The sequence below is a fragment of the Bubalus kerabau genome, chromosome 12 (genome assembly GCF_029407905.1).
Source record: "Bubalus kerabau isolate K-KA32 ecotype Philippines breed swamp buffalo chromosome 12, PCC_UOA_SB_1v2, whole genome shotgun sequence".
Lineage (NCBI taxonomy): Eukaryota > Metazoa > Chordata > Mammalia > Artiodactyla > Bovidae > Bubalus > Bubalus kerabau.
In genome coordinates this window covers 81183961-81206020 of record NC_073635.1, presented here as the reverse complement: position 1 = coordinate 81206020, position 22060 = coordinate 81183961, and the positions used below count along the sequence as shown (strand labels likewise).

Here is a 22060-nt window from a genome sequence, read left to right as displayed (position 1 = left end):
GTCTCAGAAATGCCATTTTATAGTTGCTTGGTTCAAATCAGAATCCAAACAAGGCCTGCACCTTACCTGGGGCTGTTACGTGCCTTAGATCTCTTAATCCAGCATGAATCATTTTAATAAAATTTCCTCCCATAGAATGTTCTACATTCTGGGTTTGACTGTTTGCTTCCAGTTGGCTTCAGTTGACTTCATTCTTCCATGATAAGAGCTTCTTCAGTCTGAGTCACTGTGAAACGTCTTGGGGCCTCTGTCCTCCCGGGGACCCTTCCTCAGCTCTCATGCCATGGGGCCGTGTTGAGTGGGGCACCTCCCACTTTACAGCCAGGGCAACATCCGCTTCTCCATCCAGCTCAAACCAGGCCACTTCTCTGCTGCCTGGGTCTCCCCCACGTCTGCGTGCTCAGTTGCTTAGTCATGTCCAACTCTGTGTGACTTCATGGACTATATAGCCTGCAGGCTCCTCTGTCCATGAGATTCTCCAGGCAAGAATACTGGAGTGGGTTGCCATGCCCTCCTCCAGGGGAATCTTGCCGACCAAGGGATCAAATCTTGCATCTCCCGCATTGGCAGGCGGAGTCTTTACCACTGCACCACCTGGGAAACCCCTCTGACTTCTGACCTCCACTTAATTACCTATCTGTCTTGTTCATGGAGTTTTCCGTGTGTTTTAAGCCTTGTCCAGCAAATCTGTCTTCTACTCTGATAGTGTATATTTTCTTTAAATGTTACGTTTTATGAAAGCATAACACACAGAGAAGTGTAGAGATCACAAGCTTGATGGAGTCCATAATAGGAACACACCCTAGATCAGGTGTCCTTCTGTCCTGACATCCAGCAGAGAGGTTGGTCAGGCTGTGATTTACCGCCATGTAACTATAAGCACAGGTGTTCCCTGGTGGTCCGGTGGCTAGGATTCGCTACTTTCACTGGTGTGGGCCATGGGTTCAATCCCTGGTCGGGAAATTACTGCAGCCAAAAAATTAATTGAAAAACTAAATATAATCACATAGATGTTGTTGTTTTAGTTTCTAAGTCATTTCTCTTGAGACCCCATGGACTGTAGTCCACCAGGCTCCTGTCCATGGAATTCTCCAGGCGAGAATTACTGGAGTGGGTTGGCGTTCCCTTCTCCATGGGATCTTCCCAACCCAGGGATGGAACCCGAGTCCCCTGCATCAGCACGTGAGTCTTTACCCAGAGCCACCAGGGAAGCCCGTATTCACTGCCTGTGCTGTTTCGGTCTGACTCTCACTCAGCATTGCTTTAAGGTTAACACGTGTTGCTACGCAGAACAGGCTTGTCCATTTTCATCACTGTAGAGTGTTCATTCCTCAGCTTGCCTACCACTGTTCATTAGCCCATTTTACTGTTGAGGGACATTTCAGTAGTATCTGTTTGCTGTTAAGTCGCTTCAGTCATGTCCGACTCTGTGCCACCCCATAGATGGCAGCCCACCAGGCTCCCCCGTCCCTGGGATTCTCCAGGCAAGAACGCTGGAGTGGGTTGCCATTTCCTTCTCCAATGTATGAAAATGAAAAGTCAAAGTGAAGTCGCTCAGTCGTGTCCGACTCTTAGCAACCCCATGGACTGCAGCCCACCAGGCTCCTCCATCCATGGGATTTTCCAGGCAAGAGTACTGGAGTGGGGTGCCTTCGCCTTGGGGCCATTCTAAATGACACTGGTCAGAATATTCTCATCCGAGTCTTTCTGGTGAACCTGTGCCCAAATTTCTGTGTCACGTATGCCTGGAGTGGAGTTGCTGGGCTGTTGTGTCTGCAGAGGCTTAGCTTTTATAGATGCTGCCAAATGGTCTTCCACTGTGGTTGCACTAGACAATTTCTTAAAACACACGACTTAACCTGTCTCTTCCCAGGCTTACCTAATACCCTTCAGTACCCCATCACACGGAGGCGAAATCCGCCTTCCTTAGTGCCTTCTCCAGGGCTCCCAGCCCCCAAGGGTGCCCGGCCGTTCCCTCTGCTCAGACCACCCTCTCCCCTGACCACCCTCAACCTGTGCCTGCCTGTTGCCCCTTGAAGACTCTGCTCTTCAGGTAGTTCTCCTTCAGGATGCATGGTGTCCCCATCTTTTCATCTCTGGGGAGGGACTCCTGAGAGACCAGGGAAACCTCCAATAATCTTCCCCTCAGATACCAGGAGGGGAGGAAGACACAGCTCATCCCCCTGACCATGGGCTGCTCCCACAACAGGGCGGGGAGAGGAGAGAGACCTGATTTTCTTGTCCTTGGCTGACATTGCTTTGTTCATTTTTATAGAAGAAAGTTGTTTTGGGAGAGGAAGGAGACAAAGTTCCTATAAATCAAAAGAAAAAATTGTTAACCACCTCACTGAAATGATCGGGCTGTTCAATTAGGAAAATGGCTGGATAAGCCCAGTGGAGCTTCCCTAAGTCTTTCTCTTTATTATGATTGAAAGAACCCTGTAAACTTAATTTTAAAAGAGAAAAAGGCCCATGATGAAAAGCAGTTCTGGTATTTTTTAAACAAGTCTGAAAAAGTGGCTAACCTGAACGTGGCAGCGTTTCTTCGCTGCTGACCACAGGGCATTTTTACATTTTAACTGGATTTTGGTCTCCCAGGAGTGGCCTGCCTGTTGTTTTTTTAAGTGCTTTTGAAAAGCCAAGTGTAGAGCAGATCATGCTTTTTAGTAACATTTAGGGTTCTGATATCCACCCCCAAACGCCAGAGGCCAAGATGTGTGAAGGCTGCCGTCAGCCTCCCGTGGGTGCCAGCGGTCACGTAGCTTTCCCAGTGGGCTTTGCCTTTGCTTGTTTGGCTGGGGACAGAGTGTCTAAGAGGCTTGGATTCACTTGGCTCAGTGGATCCAGCCCCTTCAAAGCCCAGTCACTTCAACAAAATACATTTTTCTGGGAATTTTGGACTCCAGATATTCTGACTGCCATTGGTGAGCAGTGATCAGATGCGTGTTCAGACTCACAGGAATATGAATAAATGGATCCACCTTATGTGAAGTGTTTCAACGCATGTTCAGTAATATGCCCTTAATTTCCTCCCCTAATCCCTTCTTGCTTGTAATTCAGTTTTAATTGAATTTTACTTGGGCTGGAAAAGCACTGAAAGGGTTGGCATGCTTTGCTCAGTCACGTCCGACTCTGCGACCCCATGGACTGTATGTAGCCCAGCAGGCTCCTCTGCCCATGGGATTTCTCAGGCAAGATTACTGGAGTGGGGTGCCATTTCATTCTCCTTGAATGCTCTGGGGACACTTAACTAATCAACAAACCCATCAGGCTTAATTTTGAGTTGTATTTTCATTTTTTAAAGGCTTCTTTAAAAAAAAAAAACACCTTTAAAGCTGGAATTGTGTGTGTGCACGCGTGTGTGCACGTGTGTGTGCACTGTGTGCTGGGGGTGATTCTCCTTCGTGTGTCCTGAGGGAGGCGTGAGCTTTCCTAGGTTTGCATTCCTCTTGCCTTCCTGACCGCCTCCAGGTAGCCAGCATCCTTCTAGAGAACTTAAACTGGTTTTTAGTCATATTCTTAGCAAAAAGTAATTCTGAAGGTGCTTCTGTTACTGCCACCGGAAGCAGTGAGTCCGGATTCCAGAACCCTGGAAATGGAGTCCGGTTGTTCCCGACTTGTCGTGGCCAGCAGTACCCACCCGCGGTGGGGTCCTGGGCTGGTGCCTCCTGCATGGGGCTCAGGGCTCCTTTGTAGTGGAGGTGCTGTTCTGGGGCCTCGGGTTGGCGGTCGTCTTCCAGTCTTCTCCCGGCATTCATTCTGCCCCACAGCGTTGGCCCCTGGCTGCTTGCCTGTGGGTCCTGGGGCCCCGGATAGCTGAGCTCGTGTCTCCCCCATCTCCTGCCACCTGCCCGGCCCCCTTGGCCTGGGTGATGCAGGCCCTTCTGAGATTGTCAGTGGCTTAGCTTTGACCTTTGACCCTCTTGTTCCTCCAAAGCTGTGAAATACTGCATTAAATAAAGGGGACCTGGGCCTAGCTGGGGCCTCAGCTGCACTTGTTACTGTTTTATTATTATTTATTCATTCACTTTAGGGGAAGCTTGACTTCTAAAATGGTTATCTAGTTGTTTAAATGGGTCTATTTCTCTTCTTTCTGGGACATTTTGTCCAGCTAGAAGGGATTGACTTTGTTCTTTTGTGCTTCCTCTAACTTAAATTTAAGTTGCATTTCCAGACTCCCATTTCTCACATAAGAAAGCAGACAGTCAGAAACCACTTTAAGTTAAGCATTTAAGCCTTAAAATGTTTCTGAAAGACAAAACCTTTTAAATAGTCCACTCATGGGTAGTGGACGCCATTGCTTTCTGCCCGAATTGTGTCTAAGAAGGAAAAAAAAAAAGATGCTTGGGGGCATACAGTCTGGTGGGAGTTACCTACCTTCACAGAGACCTGCTGGCCCTGCAGGCGGTGGGTGGGGAGGGGGATGAAGGGTCGGGGGGCACAAATGCAGATTCCTGACTCCTTCCCCATTGATGGGGGGCTTGCTGCGGGCAGAACAAACATGTTTTGAGCAACTGCCAGCAAGCAAGTTAAAAGCTGCTCCTCTAGCAGGCCTGCAGAACAATATCCTGAGCGGCAAATCATCTGCCGCATCTCCCGGCATGGCCACAGTGGGAAGTCTCTGGTCGGCCGCCAGTGGCCTGGCCCTGGGTGGCTCACGGCAGCCAGCAAGGCCCGAGTCTTCCCCCAGGCCCCGTCCCGCAGAGGCCCCTGTGTCCCCGGTGACACCTCGGACTTCTTGCCTCTCCTTCTAGGAGCCCAGGTGACAGCCTCAGAGAAGTCTGCCTGGTTGTGTTGTATGTGGGGTTCCAGAAAACAACTGAATTTTAAGGGAGGCCATTGCAAAGCCGTTGTAGAGCTACTCGGATGCTGGTGGAAATTCAAAGGGAAGTTTTTGCTATGGATTAGGGATTGTCAACTGAGCAACTGAACTGAACTGAGGGATTGTGAAGTGTGTTGAACTCAGATGAAAACATAAACTGGTAATAATTACAGGCGGAGTGGCCGACAGATTGCCTTCTTTCCACAGTCCTACTGAATCTTTTTTCAATCAGCTTTCTTTGACGTATAATTTACACACAAGCAAGCTTGCACATTACGTGCAAAGATGGATGATTTTGCCAAATGTATATACCCATGGAGCTACTGCCCTGGTAGAGATAAGAACACCCCCAGACACACACACTGGTCTGAGTTTTGCCCCTGGAGGTTGGTTTCTCAGGTTCTGGATGGTGGCCTTTCGTCGTGCATGGACGCTCACCGCGGGGGAGGCTGGGGCAGGGGTCCAGAGCGCTTGATCTCCCTGATCCGTGCCTCCGTGTCTGGCTTCTGAAGGAGGCGGTAACAGAGCCACCAGTCTAGATGTGGCTTCCACAAGTCTGCACCCTGAGCGGCATCTGAGCCTGTGGTTTTTGTGACAGAGAACGTGAGAGATTCCCAACACGCTGAAAGCTGCAGGGTCTCTTTGGGAGTCTGGACCGAAAGGGAAACCTCTTGCTTTACTGAAGCAAGTATTTATTAAGTGCCTGCTGCACACCCTGAACCGAGCTAGGTGATGTGGGAAACATGAGATGAAGAGAATGCTAGACCCCTACCCTTGAGGAGTGTTGTGGTTTCGAGAAACAGTTCAGAGAGAATGGTTCCAGGCAGAACAAAGTGCAGAATGAAAACATGGGGTCCCCTGTTCAGAAGGCAGGAAAGTGCTGTTAAAGGTCTTCAATAGGAAGCCTTTTCCTTTCTTCAGTCTCTCTTGACTGACCGTGTTTTTTCAGTTGCTATTTTACATTTTATTGTATATTATTTTACTATTATGTTAAATTCTCAGCCTTCAATTTATCCTTTGCCTTTATATTGGACAACTTCAGTTTTAAGTTTAAATGCAAATATAGGAACATTTAATTCATATGTGGAATCACAGAAATGACAATATTTTGTAATTCGTGCATACATACATATTTTATTCTTGTCAGAACTAGAAACTCTGCTCTGAACTCTCTCACCTGCATTGATTTCCCTTTTCAACACGTGCACGCTCTGCAGACAGTCCGCCTTCAGCCCCCGGTGCTGGAGCAGAGACCGAGGACGGGGACCAGGGTCTCTGCGGGTCGCCCTGCCCTCCCTGTGCGTTCGTGTGTGTGGTCGGCCTGTTCCGGAGGGCCCGTGGAAGGAAGGGGCGGTGGGGGGGAGGTAGGGTTTGCCTGCTGGTGTTGGCCTGAACACTATGCCTCCTTCCTGCGTTCAGCGCGGCTTCTGCCCGGAAGGGACAGGCGTCCTCTCCTGGCTGACCTGGCGTGGATGTGAGACCCCGCCTCGGCCTCGCTCAGCCTCCTCGCGGGTCCACCAGGACTCTGCTCCTGGGGCGTCGAGGACACCCTGAGCCGCCGGGGCTGCGCGGAGCTGCTCTGCGGGCCAGAAGGCGGCAAAGTGCCGCCCCGGGCTTCTCTTACGCGGCACAGGTTCAGAGCAGATCGTTAACTATTCCAGGACAGGGGCCACTGCACGTGCTGGTCCCCGGCAGGCTGCCTGGTGGGTGCCCCGTGCCTGGGAAACGCCGGCGTGTGCGGGAGGGCTGAGGGCGGAAGTGGAGCCTGGCCGGCGCCCCCGGGGCTGGGCGCTGGGCTTGTTCCGAGTCTGGGTGGGAGGCCCCGAGACGGCACCTGGCACAGCCTCCGCAGGGCAGGCAGGAGGGGCTTCCTGGGAGTCCGGCTGCAGGCGAGACAGGCTTGGGAGCCCTCCTGGCGCAGGTTCTCAGCCCCTGCCCTCCCCGAGGACTCGGCTGGCCCGGCAGCTCCTCCGGCCTGGGGCGCTCCCCGGGTGAGGGGCCACCTCGTCTCCCCGGTGGTCCGTGTTTCAGAGATGGCAACAGTGGCCGTTACAGTGGCGTGGCATTAAGTTTCCTCAGGAACATCTGGCGTGGGCAGAGCAGGACGGCGGCCAGGCCGCACTGGGAGGCCCCGAGGGGCGAGGGGACCCGGGAAGGCTCAGAACCTGCGGGGCGACCGCGAGTGGGGACCAGCCTGCTGCCGTGCCCGCAGTTGCGGGCGCCGTCAGGAAGCCGCTTTGCTGTCACGTGTCCGGGGTCTCCGGTGACAGCAGCAGGAAGCCCTGGGCCGACCTGAGGGAAGCGGGCGAGGAGGGGCATCAAAGCGGCCGCAGGGCCCAGGAGGGGTGGCCCGAGCCGGGGCAGAGGTCGAGCGGCTTGTTTTCCCACCTGTTTCCTACAGCCCGAGGGACTTCTGAGGGATTTCCGTGTAACGAGCAGACACTCGGGCGTCTCTCAGGGGCGAGGAATGTTAGAGGGGGTTGGCGGTGCCCGTACGAGGAGACGAGCCCTCCAGAGAGCACATGTCACACACGCGTGTGACAGGCCCGCGGCCGCGCGGGGCCCAGGCGTCGCGTCGCGTGGCTGAAGCAGGTCCTGGGTCACGGGCCTGGTGGGAGCCGCGTGTAACACACGAGGTCGACCGAGGAGAGCTGATGACACGGCCGCCGGGGAGGCCGCAGCGAGTGGCCGTCCCCAGGCTGGTCCTGCGCCCAGCCGGCCGTGGCAGAGCTGCTTCTCCGCCATAACTGTGCGACCCAAGCCGGTCCTTGCTCCTGCCTTTTCTAGCTCGGTATAATCTAACCCTGACGGCAGGCAGTTGGTGCTGTTCATGGCTTAAGGATTTATCACTTAGAGAAAACAGTAAGATCGTGTCCTCGTTTCTAACTCTTTAGCATTGCCCTGTGTCATAAAATATTAATCCTGCATGAATATTTTGTAGAGACGCCTCTTTTGTAGAGGTTGTTTTCATGTTAGGCGCTGGTGCCCATTTACATCCTTTTGCAGAGTTTAAGGAGAGTTAAATATTAGCCCTTTTCTATTTGGTTCACCTGGCGTGTGTGTGTGTGTTTCTAAATGTGGTCCCAGTGTGTACAACAGTTCTAATTCGTAAACCAGATTAAACCCTTAAATGAAATCCTGCCTTTTTACACTCTTGCCACCAGGTGGCTAAGAAAAAATATTAAGCAGGGAAAAAACCAACGATTATGCGAAGGACTCATAATTACTTTCAATTTCTGCTTCAGCAATGAAACAGGAAACTCTAGATGGACTGTGTTTCAGTAAGAAAACTGCTGAATAAGTGACAGGCATTTCAAGTAGTGCCAGACCAGATGGACATTTCCATGAGTGTTTTTGTTTTCTTAAAGATTGACAATGTTAAACTCACCAAATTTTGCTGAAGTGAAACTTTTTGAGACTCTCTCTGAGCCTGTTCCACCTCTGGGCTGACCCCTGGACGTCCACATTATTCCTGACCTGTTGGACTTGAGACAAGGGTTTGGCTTTTGGGCTTCAGGATTCCCGAGGGGAGGGTGACTAAGTCCTGATCACAGCAGGGCCTCCCGGCCCAGGCTTTAAACATCAGTAACGTTGTCTACAGAAACACTGCTTGAGTTCATTTAGAATCCGCTCTAAAACCCGAAAGTAAGATGCACCAAGTTGAATGTTAACTCCTTTGTGTCCCTTTTCATTGATTCTTTATATTAACAGTAAAACACTAGAGGGAAATCTATGCGTGGGGGGTGGTGACACAAAAGGGTAGCAACCCCTTCAGGCTTCTCTCCAGGAAAACATCCATTAAAGACAGCGCCACCCCCACCCCACACTGCCGCAGCGTCCCGGCCGAGGCCTCGGCCCGTGAAAACACAACCCCACCAGTTGCTCACCAGTCCTCCTGTGGCCGCTCAACTTCCGTGCCTCTGCTTTGCCCTTCGGTGCTCTAATTTATTAACTTTGACAAGTAACCTCTTGGTTGTACAGGATTTTATTCGCAATTCATTTTTCTGATTCAAAGTGAACATGAGTGCCTTAATCCTCTAATGGGAATTAATTGCTTGTTTCAGTGCTTAACTCTGATCCTTTCTCAATCCCCACAGGGACAAGGCTCTTCCTGAAGGATCTGTGTGTGTTGTTCAAAACACAATCAGAAAGGTAATGATGTTTTTCTTGTGAAGGGAGCCAGAAATGCACAATATTTTTTTTATTACATAAGTGGTAGTCTTAATATAGGATGTGATTCAGTAGATAAAATGTAGAGAATTATAATCCGTTCATTCTATCAGGCTACAGTATTTCCTAGAAAAGAAGGTTAACTTTTTATTGCCAGGTTTTCTTTTATGGAAATAAGCCAGCCTCTTCTGCAGAAGAAAGTTACTGAACTGATTTTCTACAGAGTTGGAATCAACACACTGGCCTACCCATGATCATTTCTGTGTAATGTCACCTTCCTGGGTATTTGCCTTGGCTCTGCAAAATTAAGGTCATGACTAATGCTTGATTCCCCTCTCCCATTTATTATGTAGAATATTCTTTTCTGTTTCATTTGTAAGGGGCTTCCTTGATAAGAATATAAGCTAGCAGATGTGTAAGATCTTGCTATAGGAAGCAGTTGGGGTGGAGAACTTAAGTGGGAATACAGTCACAGGGAAGAGGGGATTAACCTTCGCTGAGTCCCAAGGCCTGGCACAGTCAGGAGAGATTGGCTCTTAGGGAGACAGAGGAATGAATGCAGTTTTCAACAATAGGCACAGATGCTCAGAAAGTTTAGCGTGCCCAGAGGCCCGCATGTGCTAGGTGGCGGAGGGGGAGTTTGATTCAGGCCCGCCCCTGTGCCACAGCGCCCCTCAGTGGGCCGACCTGGGAGCGCCTCTTTCACGTTAGAGATGAACAGTCTTCAGCTGCTCTGGAAAAGCCCAAACGGCTCACCGCCTGTATTATTTACTGAACCAAGTCCTTACACTTTATCCAAGACTCCGACCCTAACCCAGGGCCGTGGAAGGAGCTACGTGGCAGGAGGAGAACGGGGTGGGAGACACAGGGACGTGCCTCCGACAGAAGGCAGCGTCCCCTTCTGCAGCGGCACTGCCACCCCTCCGACGCTGGCCCAGGGGGTGGTGCTCAGGAGGGGCCCAGTGTGCTCCTGACCGGTGGATCGCAGGCGTGTTCTGAGGTAGCCCTGCAGCAGCTGGGAGGACCTGCCCAGGTAATAGTCTCTGACGTGTTCTGCTGGCCGTGACCCTCACAGCAGCCCTTGGCAATCAGCTGAACATGATGGACAAAGACCAGAGCACAGGGCAACAAGGAACTCGAAAGAGAAAAACTAAACCCAAAGCTAGCAGAGAAAGGAAATAGTAAAGGTTAGAACAGACATGAATAGAGAAAAATCAATGAAACCAAGAGCTGGTTTTCTTAAAAGAGCAAAAAACTGACAATCGTTTAGCTAGATTAAGAAAAAAAGAGACGATATAAATCAGAATGAAAGCGAGAACATTACAACCCATTTTACAGAAATGAAAAGGATTGTGAGAGAATACTTATGAACAATTGTATGGCAACAAACTGGTAACCTAAATGGATAAATTCCTAGAAACATGCACCTAAGACTGGAATCGTAATGAAACAGAAAATCTGAATCGACCTATTACTAGCAAGGAGATCAACTTCGTAATCAAGAATCCCTCCACAATGAAAATACGAACCAGAGGCTTCACTGTTGAATTCTGCCAAACATGCAAAGAGAATCAGCACCAGTTCTCCTCAAACTCTTCCCAAAAATTTAAGAGGAGGGAACACTTCCAAACTCATTTAGTGAGGTTAGCACTACCCTGATAACCAACGCCAGAAAAAGACACTATATGAAAAACACAAACCAATATCTCTGATGAAAATTGATGCAAAAATTTGAAACAAAATACTAACAGAGAATTCAGTGACACATTAAAAGGATTATATACCATGACCAAGTGGGATTTACTTGTGGAACGCAATGATGGTCCAACATATGAAAATCAGTCAGTATACACTGTAGTCCAATGTATACTACATTAATGGAATGAAGGGGAAAAAACACTATCTCAACTGATACAGAAAACCATGTGGCAAGATTCAACACTACCTCATGGCAAAAGCATTTAATTAGGAATAGAAAGAAATTAATTACACCATCCTAATAAAGGCCGTATATGATAAGCCCACAGCTAACATCGAACTTAATGGTGAAAAAGCATTTCCTCTAAGATCAGGAACAAGACAGGGATGTTTGCTTTTACCACTTACTTTTAGTATAGTGATAAAAGAAAAAATAATTATAGACATCCAAATTAGAAAGGAAGAAGTGGACTTCTCTCTGTTCACATGATCTTATATAGAAAATCCTAACATTTCCACAAGGAAATTAAGTTGCAGGATAAAACCAGTACACAAAAATCAGTTGTATTTGTATATATTAACAATGAACACTCTCCCCCCCAAATTTTACACTTACGATTACATAAAAAGAATAAAATACTTAGAAATAAACGTAACCAAGGAGGTGAAAAACTTGTACACTGAAAACTACAAAACATTATTAAAGGAAATCAAATAATTGGAAAGACATCTCATTTTCATGGATTATGACTTAAATTATTAAGATGTCAGTACTACCTAAACAGATTTAATGTTCTTGTCAAAATTTCCAAATAGTATTTTTCTTTCAGAAATAGAAAAATCCATCCTGAAATTCATACGGAATTTCAAGGAACTGCAAAAGAGCAAAGCAATCTAGAAGAAAAAACAAAGTTGGAGGTCTCATATGTCCTGATTCCAAAACATACTTCAAAGCTACAGTGATCAAAATAGCATAATACTGACATTAAGACAAATTCAGTTGAACACAGTGAAAAGTGAAAGTGAAAGTCGCTCAGTCGTGTCCAACTCTTTGTGACCCCATGAACTGTACAGTCCATGGAATTCTCCAGGCCAGAATACTGCAGTGGGTAGCCTATCCCTTCTTGGATGGATCTTCCCAACCCAGTTATCGAACAGGGGTCTCCTGCATTACAGGTGGATTCTTTACCAACTGAGCTATCAGGGAAGCCCTACTGAACACAATAGAGAACCTAAAAATAAATCCTTAGATGTATGGTCAAATGATTTTTTGACAAAGGTGGAAAGACCAATGGGAAGAAAGACAGTTTTTTACAACTGTTGGAAAACTGGGTATCTATATGCAAAAGAATGAAGCTGAACCCCTACTTTATCTACATGATACACAAAGATTAACTCAAAATAGCTCAGTCTTCAACGTAACAACTAAAACTATAAAACTCAGGAGAAGATACAGAACAGGAGCTTTATGACACTGGGCTTGGCAGGGGTTTCTTGGCTATGACACCAGAACTACAGGCAATAAAAGCAGAAGTTGGGTGACATCAAAATGTAAACTACGTGCAGCAAAATCCACAATGGACAGAGTAGAAAGGCCGCCTGTGGAACGGGAGATGTTTGCATATCATATGTCTAATAAAAGGCTAATATTCAGAAGCTCCAGACGACTCCTGTGTCTCAACAATGAAAAACAATCTGATGAAAAACCAGGCAAAGGACTTGAATAAACATTTCTCCAAAGAAGATATATGGCCAACATGAAAAGATGTTTAAAATCACTAATCATTACAGAAATGCAAATTAAAACCCACAATGAAGCAAAGTGAAAAGACAACCCACAGCATGGGAGAAAACATTTGCAAATGAAGAAATCAACAAGGGATTAGTCTCCGAAATACACCAATATCAAAAAACAAAAATAGGCAGAAGACATACACTTCTCCAAAGATGACATACAGGTGACTGAAAAGCACATGAAAAGATGATCAACATCACTATTTATTAGAGAAATGTGAGTTAAAACTATAATGAGGTTATCAGCTCACACCAGTCAGTATGGCCATCATCAAAAAGTATACAAACAGTAAATGCTAGAGGGCGTGGAGAAAAGGGACGCCTCCTCTGCTGCTGGTGGAATGTACACTGGTGCCGCAACCATGGAGAACAGTAGGGAGGTTCCTTAAAAAACGAAACACAGAACTACCATATAATCAACAATCCCACTCCTGGGCGTATATCTGGAGAAAACTAATTCAAAAAGATCCTCACGCCCCGGTGTTCACTGCAGCAGCGCTTACAGTAGCCAGGACACATAAGCAACCCAAATGTCCCCTTGACGGGAACGGATGAAGATGTGTGTGTGTGTGTATAAATACATGGAATATTAATTGTAAAGAACGAAATAATACCATTGTAAGCAATATGAATGGACCTAGAAATTATCATACTAAGACAGGCAAATATAGGATGTCACTAAAATATTGGACTCTAAAATATTATACAAATGAACTTATTTACAAAACAGAAACAGACTCTCAAGGTTTGAAAATAAACCTGTGTTTACCCAAGGGGAAACTTGGGGAGGGTGATAAATTATAAACACAGGATTAACACATACTACTATATAGAAAATAGATAACCAACAAGGATCTACTGTATAGTACAGGGAACTCTACTCAACATTCTGTACTCATCTGTATGAGTAAAGAATCTGAAAAAGGATGAATAGATGAATAACAGAATCACTTTGCTGTACACCTGAAACACTGTAAATCAATTACAGTCCAATAAAAATTTTAAAAATCCTTAATGAGATACCACCTCACACCCTTTAGGAAGACCACTATTTAAAAGAGAAAGAGAAAGGGAGGGAGGAGGAAGGAAATAACAAGCAGTGGTGAGCCTGCGGAGACCCCGGCACCCTTGTGCGCGTAGGTGGGAGCATAAAATGGCACAACTGCTATGCAACACAATACAGAGGTCCCTCCAAAAAATTAAACATAGAATTACCATATGATCTAGCAGCATGTTTCCAGGTATATATCCAAACATTGAAAACAGGATTTTGTAGAGATCTGCATACCCATGTTTATGGCAGTATCATTTGCAATCGCGACGAGGTAGAAGGAACCCAAACATCCATTGACAGGTGGACGAACAAAATGTGGCAGATGCATGAGTATCATTCAGCCTTAATTTAGGAAGGAAGTTCTGACACACACTCCAGCATGGATGAGCCCTGGACGCTGTGCCAAGTGAAAGAAGCCAGCCACAAAAAGGTGTTTCTCTTAAATGCGGTACCTCCTGCAGTCAAGATTCATGGAAACCAAAAGTAGCGTGGAGTTGCCAGGAAGGAGAACGGGACTTACTTTTACAAGAGGGGAGGTTCTGGAGACGCGTGCCAGGGGAGGTGGTACAGCAGTGTGCCTGTACGTAGTGCTACTGAACGGCGCACCAGAAATGGTTAAGATGGTAGATTTCACATTTTGTGTGTTGTGCAGTCTTTTTAAATCTAGCAATCAGTTCCTTCTCTATGTTTCCTCTATGTTGGGGAGTAGGGGGCGGGGGGAGAAGAGTCTAGAGAGGTAGGGTCCCTTATGAACGCCTGCTGCCACTGCAGAGCCTGAGTCCTTCGGAGGCTGGACCTGACGGGTCACCCAGGCGTCCAGCACACCTGAGCCCAGTTCCTGGTGCTGACCCGGAGCCCCCACCTGAGCCGCCTGACTGTGTTCCCTCGCGTGTTCAACAGGGAGGACACCTCCTCTTGCGGGATCGATGCAGCTGAGCACGCAGACATCCAGGCTCTTCACACAGGGCCCGCAGAGCCCCAGCACCGCCGCGAACGTGGCCAGCCCTCCTCAGCACACTGTCCTCTGCCGTCTCTCTGACCAGACCTTCTTGCTCTCCCTCCTCCTGGGTGAAATATTCCTTTTCTCACTTTGTGGTTGAATCTGAGTCACGAAAACCAGGAGCAGCCTGTGCTGAGAACCTGCTCTGTCCTGGCGCCTCCCCACTGTCCCTCCGCAGCCCAGGCCGCTTCCAGCACGATGGTTCCAGACCGCGCCCGCTCCATCCTAGCCCCCCTGGCGCCCCCGCCCCACGCACAGCAGCCAGACGACCCTGCGGGCCACCCCTGCCGCCCCGCCCCTACTCCGGGGGCGCTCTCTGCTCCCTCTGGCTCCTCTGTTTGAAGCTGCCTGTTAACATGTCTGTCTCCCCTTGGCCTTCTCACCGGGCAGGCTGTGTCTCGTGTGTCCCTGGGCTCAGCCCGGGGCCTCGGGGCGCGCAGCCTGCTGCCCACCGAGTGCTGCGCAGCAGTGCCCTCTCCCGCAGCCGCTGCCTCTGGTCCCCTGCTCGGGCCTGGCGGAAGCGAGGTGCCCACCACCAGCCTCTCTGGTGCCCACTGTTGCTGCATCACTGGCTTTCTCCTGGCGACCTTGGTGACATACCCTGTACCCTGATAAACTCTTCTCGCCAGCCCTCCTTGCAAGTAGCCACTGCTTCCTTCCTGTCCACCCCCAGGGCCTGTGATGGAGGGCCGGCTGGTGCAGCAGCGCGAACAGGTTCCTTTACCCCTGCTTTGTCCCCAGATGCCACTGCCGTGACCCCTAAAGACAAATGATGGGAGAGGGGACGCAATTCTGGAAGACAGCTCAGAGACAAGTGGTGGCTGACGGCACCTGGGGCCCAGAAACCTAAGTCCCTGCAGGGAGCCAGCCAACCAGGGCCTTAGACACGAGACGGGGAGGACAAGGCCGGGGGTGGGGGTGGGGGCAGTCCACGCAGGGAGCAGAGACCCTCATCACCCCTCTCCCCAGCAGGGGGAAGGGTACGTTACAGTCTAGAGAAGCTTGGTAGTGGGGGGACCAGGCCCAGCTGAGGGTGCGGTTGAGGGGGTGCCCTGAAGACCAGGAGGGTGGGAAAGGCCACCAACTCGGGGATTCAGTGGTTAGCCAGGCCCCCCGCCAGCCACCACCCCCAACAGCTTTCTATAGGGTGTCTCACTTTTCAACCTGAAAGGCCAGCCAAGGAGTATTGAGACATTTGAAGGAACCCTCTCAAAGAAACAAAAGAGGAATTTTGGAGGAGGAGCAGCAATACAGGGAAAGATAAAAACTTAAAAAAATTCACAGTAATTACTATCTTCCCAAGGAGGAGAGATGGTATTATGCTGAGAAAGAAACAGTATGAGAATGACATGAGGGAACAAGAAAAAGATCCTGGAGATAAATATGATGATAAAATAGTTTTAAAAATAATAGAAGTACTGGAAGGTAAAGTAGACTACAAAGAGACAATTGGGAGATTTACCCAGGTTATGCACCATCTGAGCTCTGGAGATGCAGGAAGGAAGGGGAGGGATGAAGGGTCCTGGCATCCATGATGAGTCTTCAGACGGAGATCTGTGGCACAATGAATGGAAAAAACCCGCACAGAGGGTCCTCACTATGGGACCTCACAGTCCACGGGAGAGAAGACCACCCTAGAAGCCTCCCGAGAGAAGAGCCTGATTCTGTACAAAGGACTGTGGGTCCCAACTGCCCTGGATGGCTCAGCATGAGTTTGGGACATCAGAAGACAAAGAAGAGATGCCTTTAGAGTTCTGAAAGAAATTATTTCTAGAATTCTCATCCTCAGTTCACTCAGTCATGTCCGACTCTTTGCAACCCCAAGGACTGCAGCACGCCAGGCCTCCCTGTCCATCACCAATTCCCAGAGTTTATTCAAACTCATGTCCATTGAGTCGGTAATGCCATCCAACCGTCTCATCCTCTGTTCTCACCCTACGTACACTATTAATTGAGGCTGGTAAAGAAGAAGCTTCAATCAAATGAGGGAGTTAACCAAGAGGGGGCCGTGGGACCTAGGGATGGGGCTCTGAGAGAAGCCTGGGGAGCCCGGGGCACCACAGACCCAGGCTGGGGCAGGAGAGACACAGAGCCACAGCCCCAGGGAAGAACAGAGGCGACGGGTGGTCAGGGTGGAAAGGATTCTTATGGTGTTTCCAGAAATCATGAGGCCGAAGGACTGACTGTCAGAGAAACTTGAGCAAAGCACAAAAAAAGAAAAAGAAAAAAATAGCTGAAACAATTTTTAATTCCAAGAAAAACAAATAGTTGTCCAAGAAAGGAAATTAATCATAGTACACTCTGTGCTTTATCTGAGAGCAGTGTTTACATAGTTGTGATGCTGAACTGAATATGGACTTGACCAAAGTCTGTGATGTGAGCCCTGCTAGAGGAGTGGGGCTGAGTGACAGGCGCATTTAATGCAGACTTACCGAGCATGCGATGTCAACTGCTGCGCCTTCACTGCGGTCCCCCGAGGCGGGTGGCTGACACGACTTCCTGACAGTCCAGGAAACCGAGGCCCAGAGAGGTGATGTGGTTTGCTTAAGGTCACACAGCTGGTAAGTGGCAGAGCCAGGATTTCAACTCCGGCAGCCTGGTTCCAAAGTCTGTCCTTTAAACTAACACTGTGCTCACCTGCTTTGGGGTAGGAAGGCAGACGGTTTAAAATGTCAGGAAGCCACAGTACAACCAACAACATGGAGATATTAATAAACAGCAAATGCAACAGTTGGGAAGCTTAACCGGGTCTCTGCAAGGGAGTGGGAATGGGTAGAGATTTTATTTTTCTTGTAAACTTATTTGACTTCACTTTATGGACACATTGGGCTTCCCTTGTGGCTCAGCTGGTAAAGAACCCACCTGCAATGTGGGAGACCTGGGTTCGATCCCTGGGATGGAAGAGCCCCTGGAGAAGGGAAAGGCTACCCACTCCAGTATTCTGGCCTGGAGAATTCCATAGACTGTATAGTACCTGGGGTCACAAAGAGTCGGACACGACTGAACGACTTTAATCAAAGGGAAGGGACCCTAGAGCCCAAGGGCTAAGGGGAGCAGACCCCTGCCAGCCAGGCCCAGCTGTGTGGCCCCAGTCCTCACCGACCTGGGACTCCGCCCCGAAGGACTGGGTAGTTTCCGGTGCCCTTGTGGCTCTTCTCATTCTGTGGTCACCAGGAGGAGCCAGGAGAGAGCAAGCTGGGCCAAGGGGGGCCGGAGGAGCAGGGTCACCTGGAAAGGGGGGGGTGAGGGCCTGGTGGGGCCCCGGGGACAGGCTGGTGGGGGCCGGGCCACCGGCTGCCAGGGTTCTGGGGGATGGTCTGGCAAGGGTGGGAGCGTTCATCTGGGTTCGACCTGGAGCAGCTACTGCAGATTGTGCTGGAAGGCGGGGCTGGCTGGTCCTCCTGCCGCCCCTTCCCACCGCCCCCAACTCCCCGCCCCCCGCCCCCACCATCTTGGTCCTCCCCAAGCACGCCACCCCCTCCCCATCCCCTCAGCAGTAGGGTGCCTGTGTCCCCTCTCCCCTGTACCCCGAGTCCAGGTTCTCATTCACACCCCAACTTTCAAACCCGTGCAGCCGCCCCCGACGCCAGCCTGGCCTCCCTGCACCATCTAGAGCTGAGCTCCGTCAGGTCTCTGCCCTGCGCAAGGCGGGCAGCTGAGGCCGCAGGGAGGACGAGTGGGCAGCCGTGTTTGCCCACGGGCTCTGCCCATCCGCCGCAGACACCCTGAAGAGATGGGGCGAGGCCCGGACCCCCAGACCGGCTCTTGTTTGCTGGGAAGAAAGCCCCGTCCTGCTTGTTCAGTGTGACTTCCCCAAGGGCCTCCCAGCCACATGGCTGGTGGCAGGGCCCGCCTGGCACACCGGGACCGAGTCCCGCAGTATTTGGCGGGTTGGGGGCAAGTGGGTCGGTGAGGTGCCAGCCTCAGAGGAGGGGCCCAGTCACTGAACTTCCCTGTTCCTGCGTGAGTCCCTTATGCCCGATCACTTTTGGTCTATTATGTAATGGAGTTAGCCCAGATCCAGGAGCGGGTAAATACGTACCTTCTCATTGCAGCCGAGGCCACTGTGCTGAGTCCCAGGCCGGCATCCTTAACCTCGGGGGCCCTGAAGAAGGAAGGAACACTGAGAGGTGCGGTTAACGTCATGCCCGGGCCAGAATGTAAACGGAGCACTACTGAAACCGGAGCTCCCTGTGGTACCGAAGACAGGTGATTATTATATACAGGTGTACATACACATACATGCATGTGCCATGTATATACCTCTGTAGATGTATGTGCTAATAAGCACAGCACATACATATCTCCGTCTATATGTGTGTGTGTATATGTCTGCTTACCATTATTTGTTTTTCTGTAATATTTGTTTCAAGTCCTTTTATTGAAAACTAACTTCAGGAAACTGCAGCCCTACGCGGCCTGAGCCCCAAACGTCCTGTCTCCTCCCAAAGTCTGGTCTCAAAGCTGGCCCCGCCTCCGGGACCCTGTCTGTGAAGGGCGGCCGCTGGGGAGCGGGGCCGGCTGCGCCCACCCGTGACCTGTCCGCCGTCCTCTCTGCCCGCAGCTCCGGCCGCCTGGCCCCCGTGTTCGTGTACGGGACGCTGAAGACGGGCCAGCCCAACCACCGGGTCCTGCTGGACGGTGCCCACGGGTGCGCGGCCTTCCGGGGCCGGGCCCGCACGCTGGAGCCCTACCCGCTGGTGATCGCGGGTGAGCACAACATCCCACGGCTGCTGAACCTGCCGGGCCGCGGACACCGCGTGTTCGGCGAGGTCTATGAGGTGGACTTACGGATGCTGCGCTTCCTGGACGAGTTCGAGAGCTGCCCCGACATGTACCAGCGCACCCGCCTGCACGTGGCCCTGGAGGGCGCACGCGCGCCCCTGGAGTGCTTCGTCTACACCACGGCCACCTACCCGCCAGAGTGGGTCCACCTGCCGTACCTCGACGATTACGACTCGCAGGGGAAGCACGGGCTCCGCTACAACCCGCGGGAAAACAGATGAGCCCAGCAGGCGAGGGAGGCTGGGGACCAGCCCCGAGGGGCCGCGCTCGCTGAACGAGGGCACGATAACGCCCCTGGAAACCTGTACTTGAAACAAACACTCGATCTGTCGGGGGTGGGCGGGGGAGAACACCTCTTTTTCAGTGGCAGCCAATTTCCCAAATAATTTGGAGGTACTGATAACAAGACTGTTCCTGAAATCTGTCTCACTATGCTGCTTTCTTGCTTGCTGCTTAAAGAGCATCTTGGGTTTGAATGTACTGGATGAGAAAAACTCAGGACTTTAATTCCCCTAAATGACATTTGAAAACTCATGTTATCATGCTTTTCTGATTATGCTGGGTTTTTCTTTTTCCTTGCTTTGCTCTGATCTGAAGATAACATTTAAAATGAGTATCAAGTCTGTGTGACAGCTAGATTTTAACAGCCCTGCCGTATTCATCCTGACCTGTAGCACTGAGAAAAGAAAAAATTTTAAGCTGATTTAAGACATCTTAATGTAATAAAAGAACCTCAAGAAACACATGCTGTATTTTAGAGTTCTTTTCAATATATATGACACCATTCTTTATAATTTTTTAGATCAAGCTTATACAGAGATGATTAAAGATCATATCAAGTGAGAAATTGAATATAAAAGTATTGGTGTTACTGCTGGCCCTCTTTCTGAGTCTGTCTGGTAGTCTAGCAGACTACCTCCTAGTCCAGCAAAATAACAAGCACGCACTTGCTGGCAAGGCAGCTGAATACCCCGATTTCAGAGAGGCTCATTGGAGACCTGCCCCAGAAGGGAGAGGGGGACGAGCTTTTCAGAGAAGAAGCAACGCATTAGTAATTTGTTCTTTAGGCCTGAAAAAAAGCTTGGCTTCCAAATACAATCAGCACTTAAAATAATTTTAGCACAGCACGAAGTACCAATTACTACCCACCTCCATCTGATACTCTGTCAGGGTGGCCTCAAGGCTGTGCACGACTCTGCCTCTGCTCACTCACCAGCAAGTAGGAAGTGCATCCTGAGAATTCCAGACCCGGATGAAGGTGCAGCTGCTGGTCTGGGTAGCCTCGTTCTCCGTCGGGAGAGCTCGCTCACGCGTCGACTTAATAGTAGACTGAGATGGCTAACTGCATCTGGTTCAGAAGTATGACTGTTATTTTTAGCCCTTCTTTTGTAATTGGAAACTCGCTTCACAAAAACACAAAAAGGTGAGGATGGGAATCTGTTGCTGGGTTCTGCAGCCCCACCACCACCACCGGGGCCTGGGAACCCTGACTGGTGCCCACGCTGGTGCCCTGGGAGGGAGGGGGTCACGCCTGCAGGCTCAGGAGACCCACACTCACTGCTAGACCACCATGAGTGCTGTCCGGGCTTCCGGAGATCATGACCAGCCAACCACAAGCGGGACTCAGGGCCTCAAGCAGGATGAAGCAGGTAATGAGATTACACGGTGGCAAATGCTCATTTAATGAAACTGAAGGCAAAGAACTGGGATTTATATACATTTTTAAAAAGCATCCTGATGAAATGCTGGTATTTTAAAGCACACTGGCACAGCCCATAGCCTCTTATGTACACTGTCTTCATGCAAAAAAAGGGCAAACTAGTATTTAGACAAATGCTGTTTTATTGATTTCATTTGGACACTAGGAAATCTCACAGCAGAAGTACAAATCATATGTACAAGTATTTATATCAATAAAAATTTTCCATTGGTGATTTTTTTGGCAGAACGTTGGTTTTGACTATATGTAGAGTAAATATGACCATGTAAAATCTGCCGCACAGGGGTGTTCCTGCCGAACGCCTGAATAAATTGAGTGTGAAAGAATAATAATACAAATGGCTAATTAAATTGGGTGATGACTGAAAGGCTATAAATACTTCATTCCAGTTCCACGAGCAGGTCTCCTTCTCCAACTGTGTCTCCAGCTTTACAATGTACCGATTTCACCTTGAATTTAAAAAAGAAAAAAAAAAAAGAGGGGAGAGAAAGAATTACTAAGCAAACCAGGAAGAAGCAGTCTTGTCTGGTTCTGGAAGGGAAGGTGCAGCTGGGCAGGCGCTGGAGTGCAGGCAGGAGGCTGGCAGTGGGGACCTTACTGAGGGTGTCCTCGTGTGGCGGGGCTGGCCCTCGCCCCTCCTTATCCTTTCGGCTCCTAGAAGCCGCTGCTCCCCGTGTTGCTGCGGTCCTCTGCACCCGGTGCCCCAGGGTCGAGACCGGTGGGGACGATGCTGGGTGAGTCTCCACCCCTGCCTCCTGTCTCTCACAGGTTCAGGTTTGGAGAAATGCTCCCTCACGGTTAATGGTAGGAAAAAAGAAAACCAAAACCAAACCCCACACACAATTATCCAAGAGTCAGAACGGGTATTAATCAACAGCAGAAGCGCCCGGGCCTGATCCGAAGCGTCCTGTGAAGGGAAATGAAGTTCTCAGAATGGGGACCGAACCCTGTGGCTTCCACGACATCACCTCCGTGCCCCGATTTCTCCTGATTTCAGTCAGTTTTTGCTTTCCCAAA

General features: G+C 49.8%; 2 protein-coding genes across 12 annotated transcripts in view; one reads left to right on the top strand and one right to left on the bottom strand.

Moving 5' to 3' along the window:
• The window catches only part of GGACT (gamma-glutamylamine cyclotransferase), a 47198-nt gene extending 27146 nt beyond the window's left edge, over positions 1-20052 (top strand). For 6 of the 11 annotated variants that reach the window (XM_055542956.1, XM_055542953.1, XM_055542955.1 and 3 more), the window contains 4 exons: positions 8920-8974; positions 14439-14606; positions 18594-18747; positions 19103-20052. In XM_055542956.1, coding sequence (XP_055398931.1) covers positions 14465-14606; positions 18594-18747; positions 19103-19544 — 738 coding nt within the window. In that variant the 5' untranslated portion in view covers positions 8920-8974; positions 14439-14464 and the 3' untranslated portion in view covers positions 19545-20052. Of the gene's footprint in view, positions 1-8919; positions 8975-14438; positions 14607-16093; positions 17100-18593; positions 18748-19102 lie in introns of those variants that run through there. The other 5 variants (XM_055542960.1, XM_055542959.1, XM_055542958.1 and 2 more) reach the window with 2 other exon arrangements.
• A 1095-nt stretch (positions 20053-21147) lies between these two features.
• The window catches only part of PCCA (propionyl-CoA carboxylase subunit alpha), a 363730-nt gene continuing 362817 nt past the window's right edge, over positions 21148-22060 (bottom strand). The window contains exon 24 of the mRNA XM_055542946.1: positions 21148-21492. Within this exon, the coding sequence (XP_055398921.1) occupies positions 21424-21492 (69 nt within the window). The 3' untranslated portion in view covers positions 21148-21423. The remainder of the gene's footprint in view (positions 21493-22060) is intronic.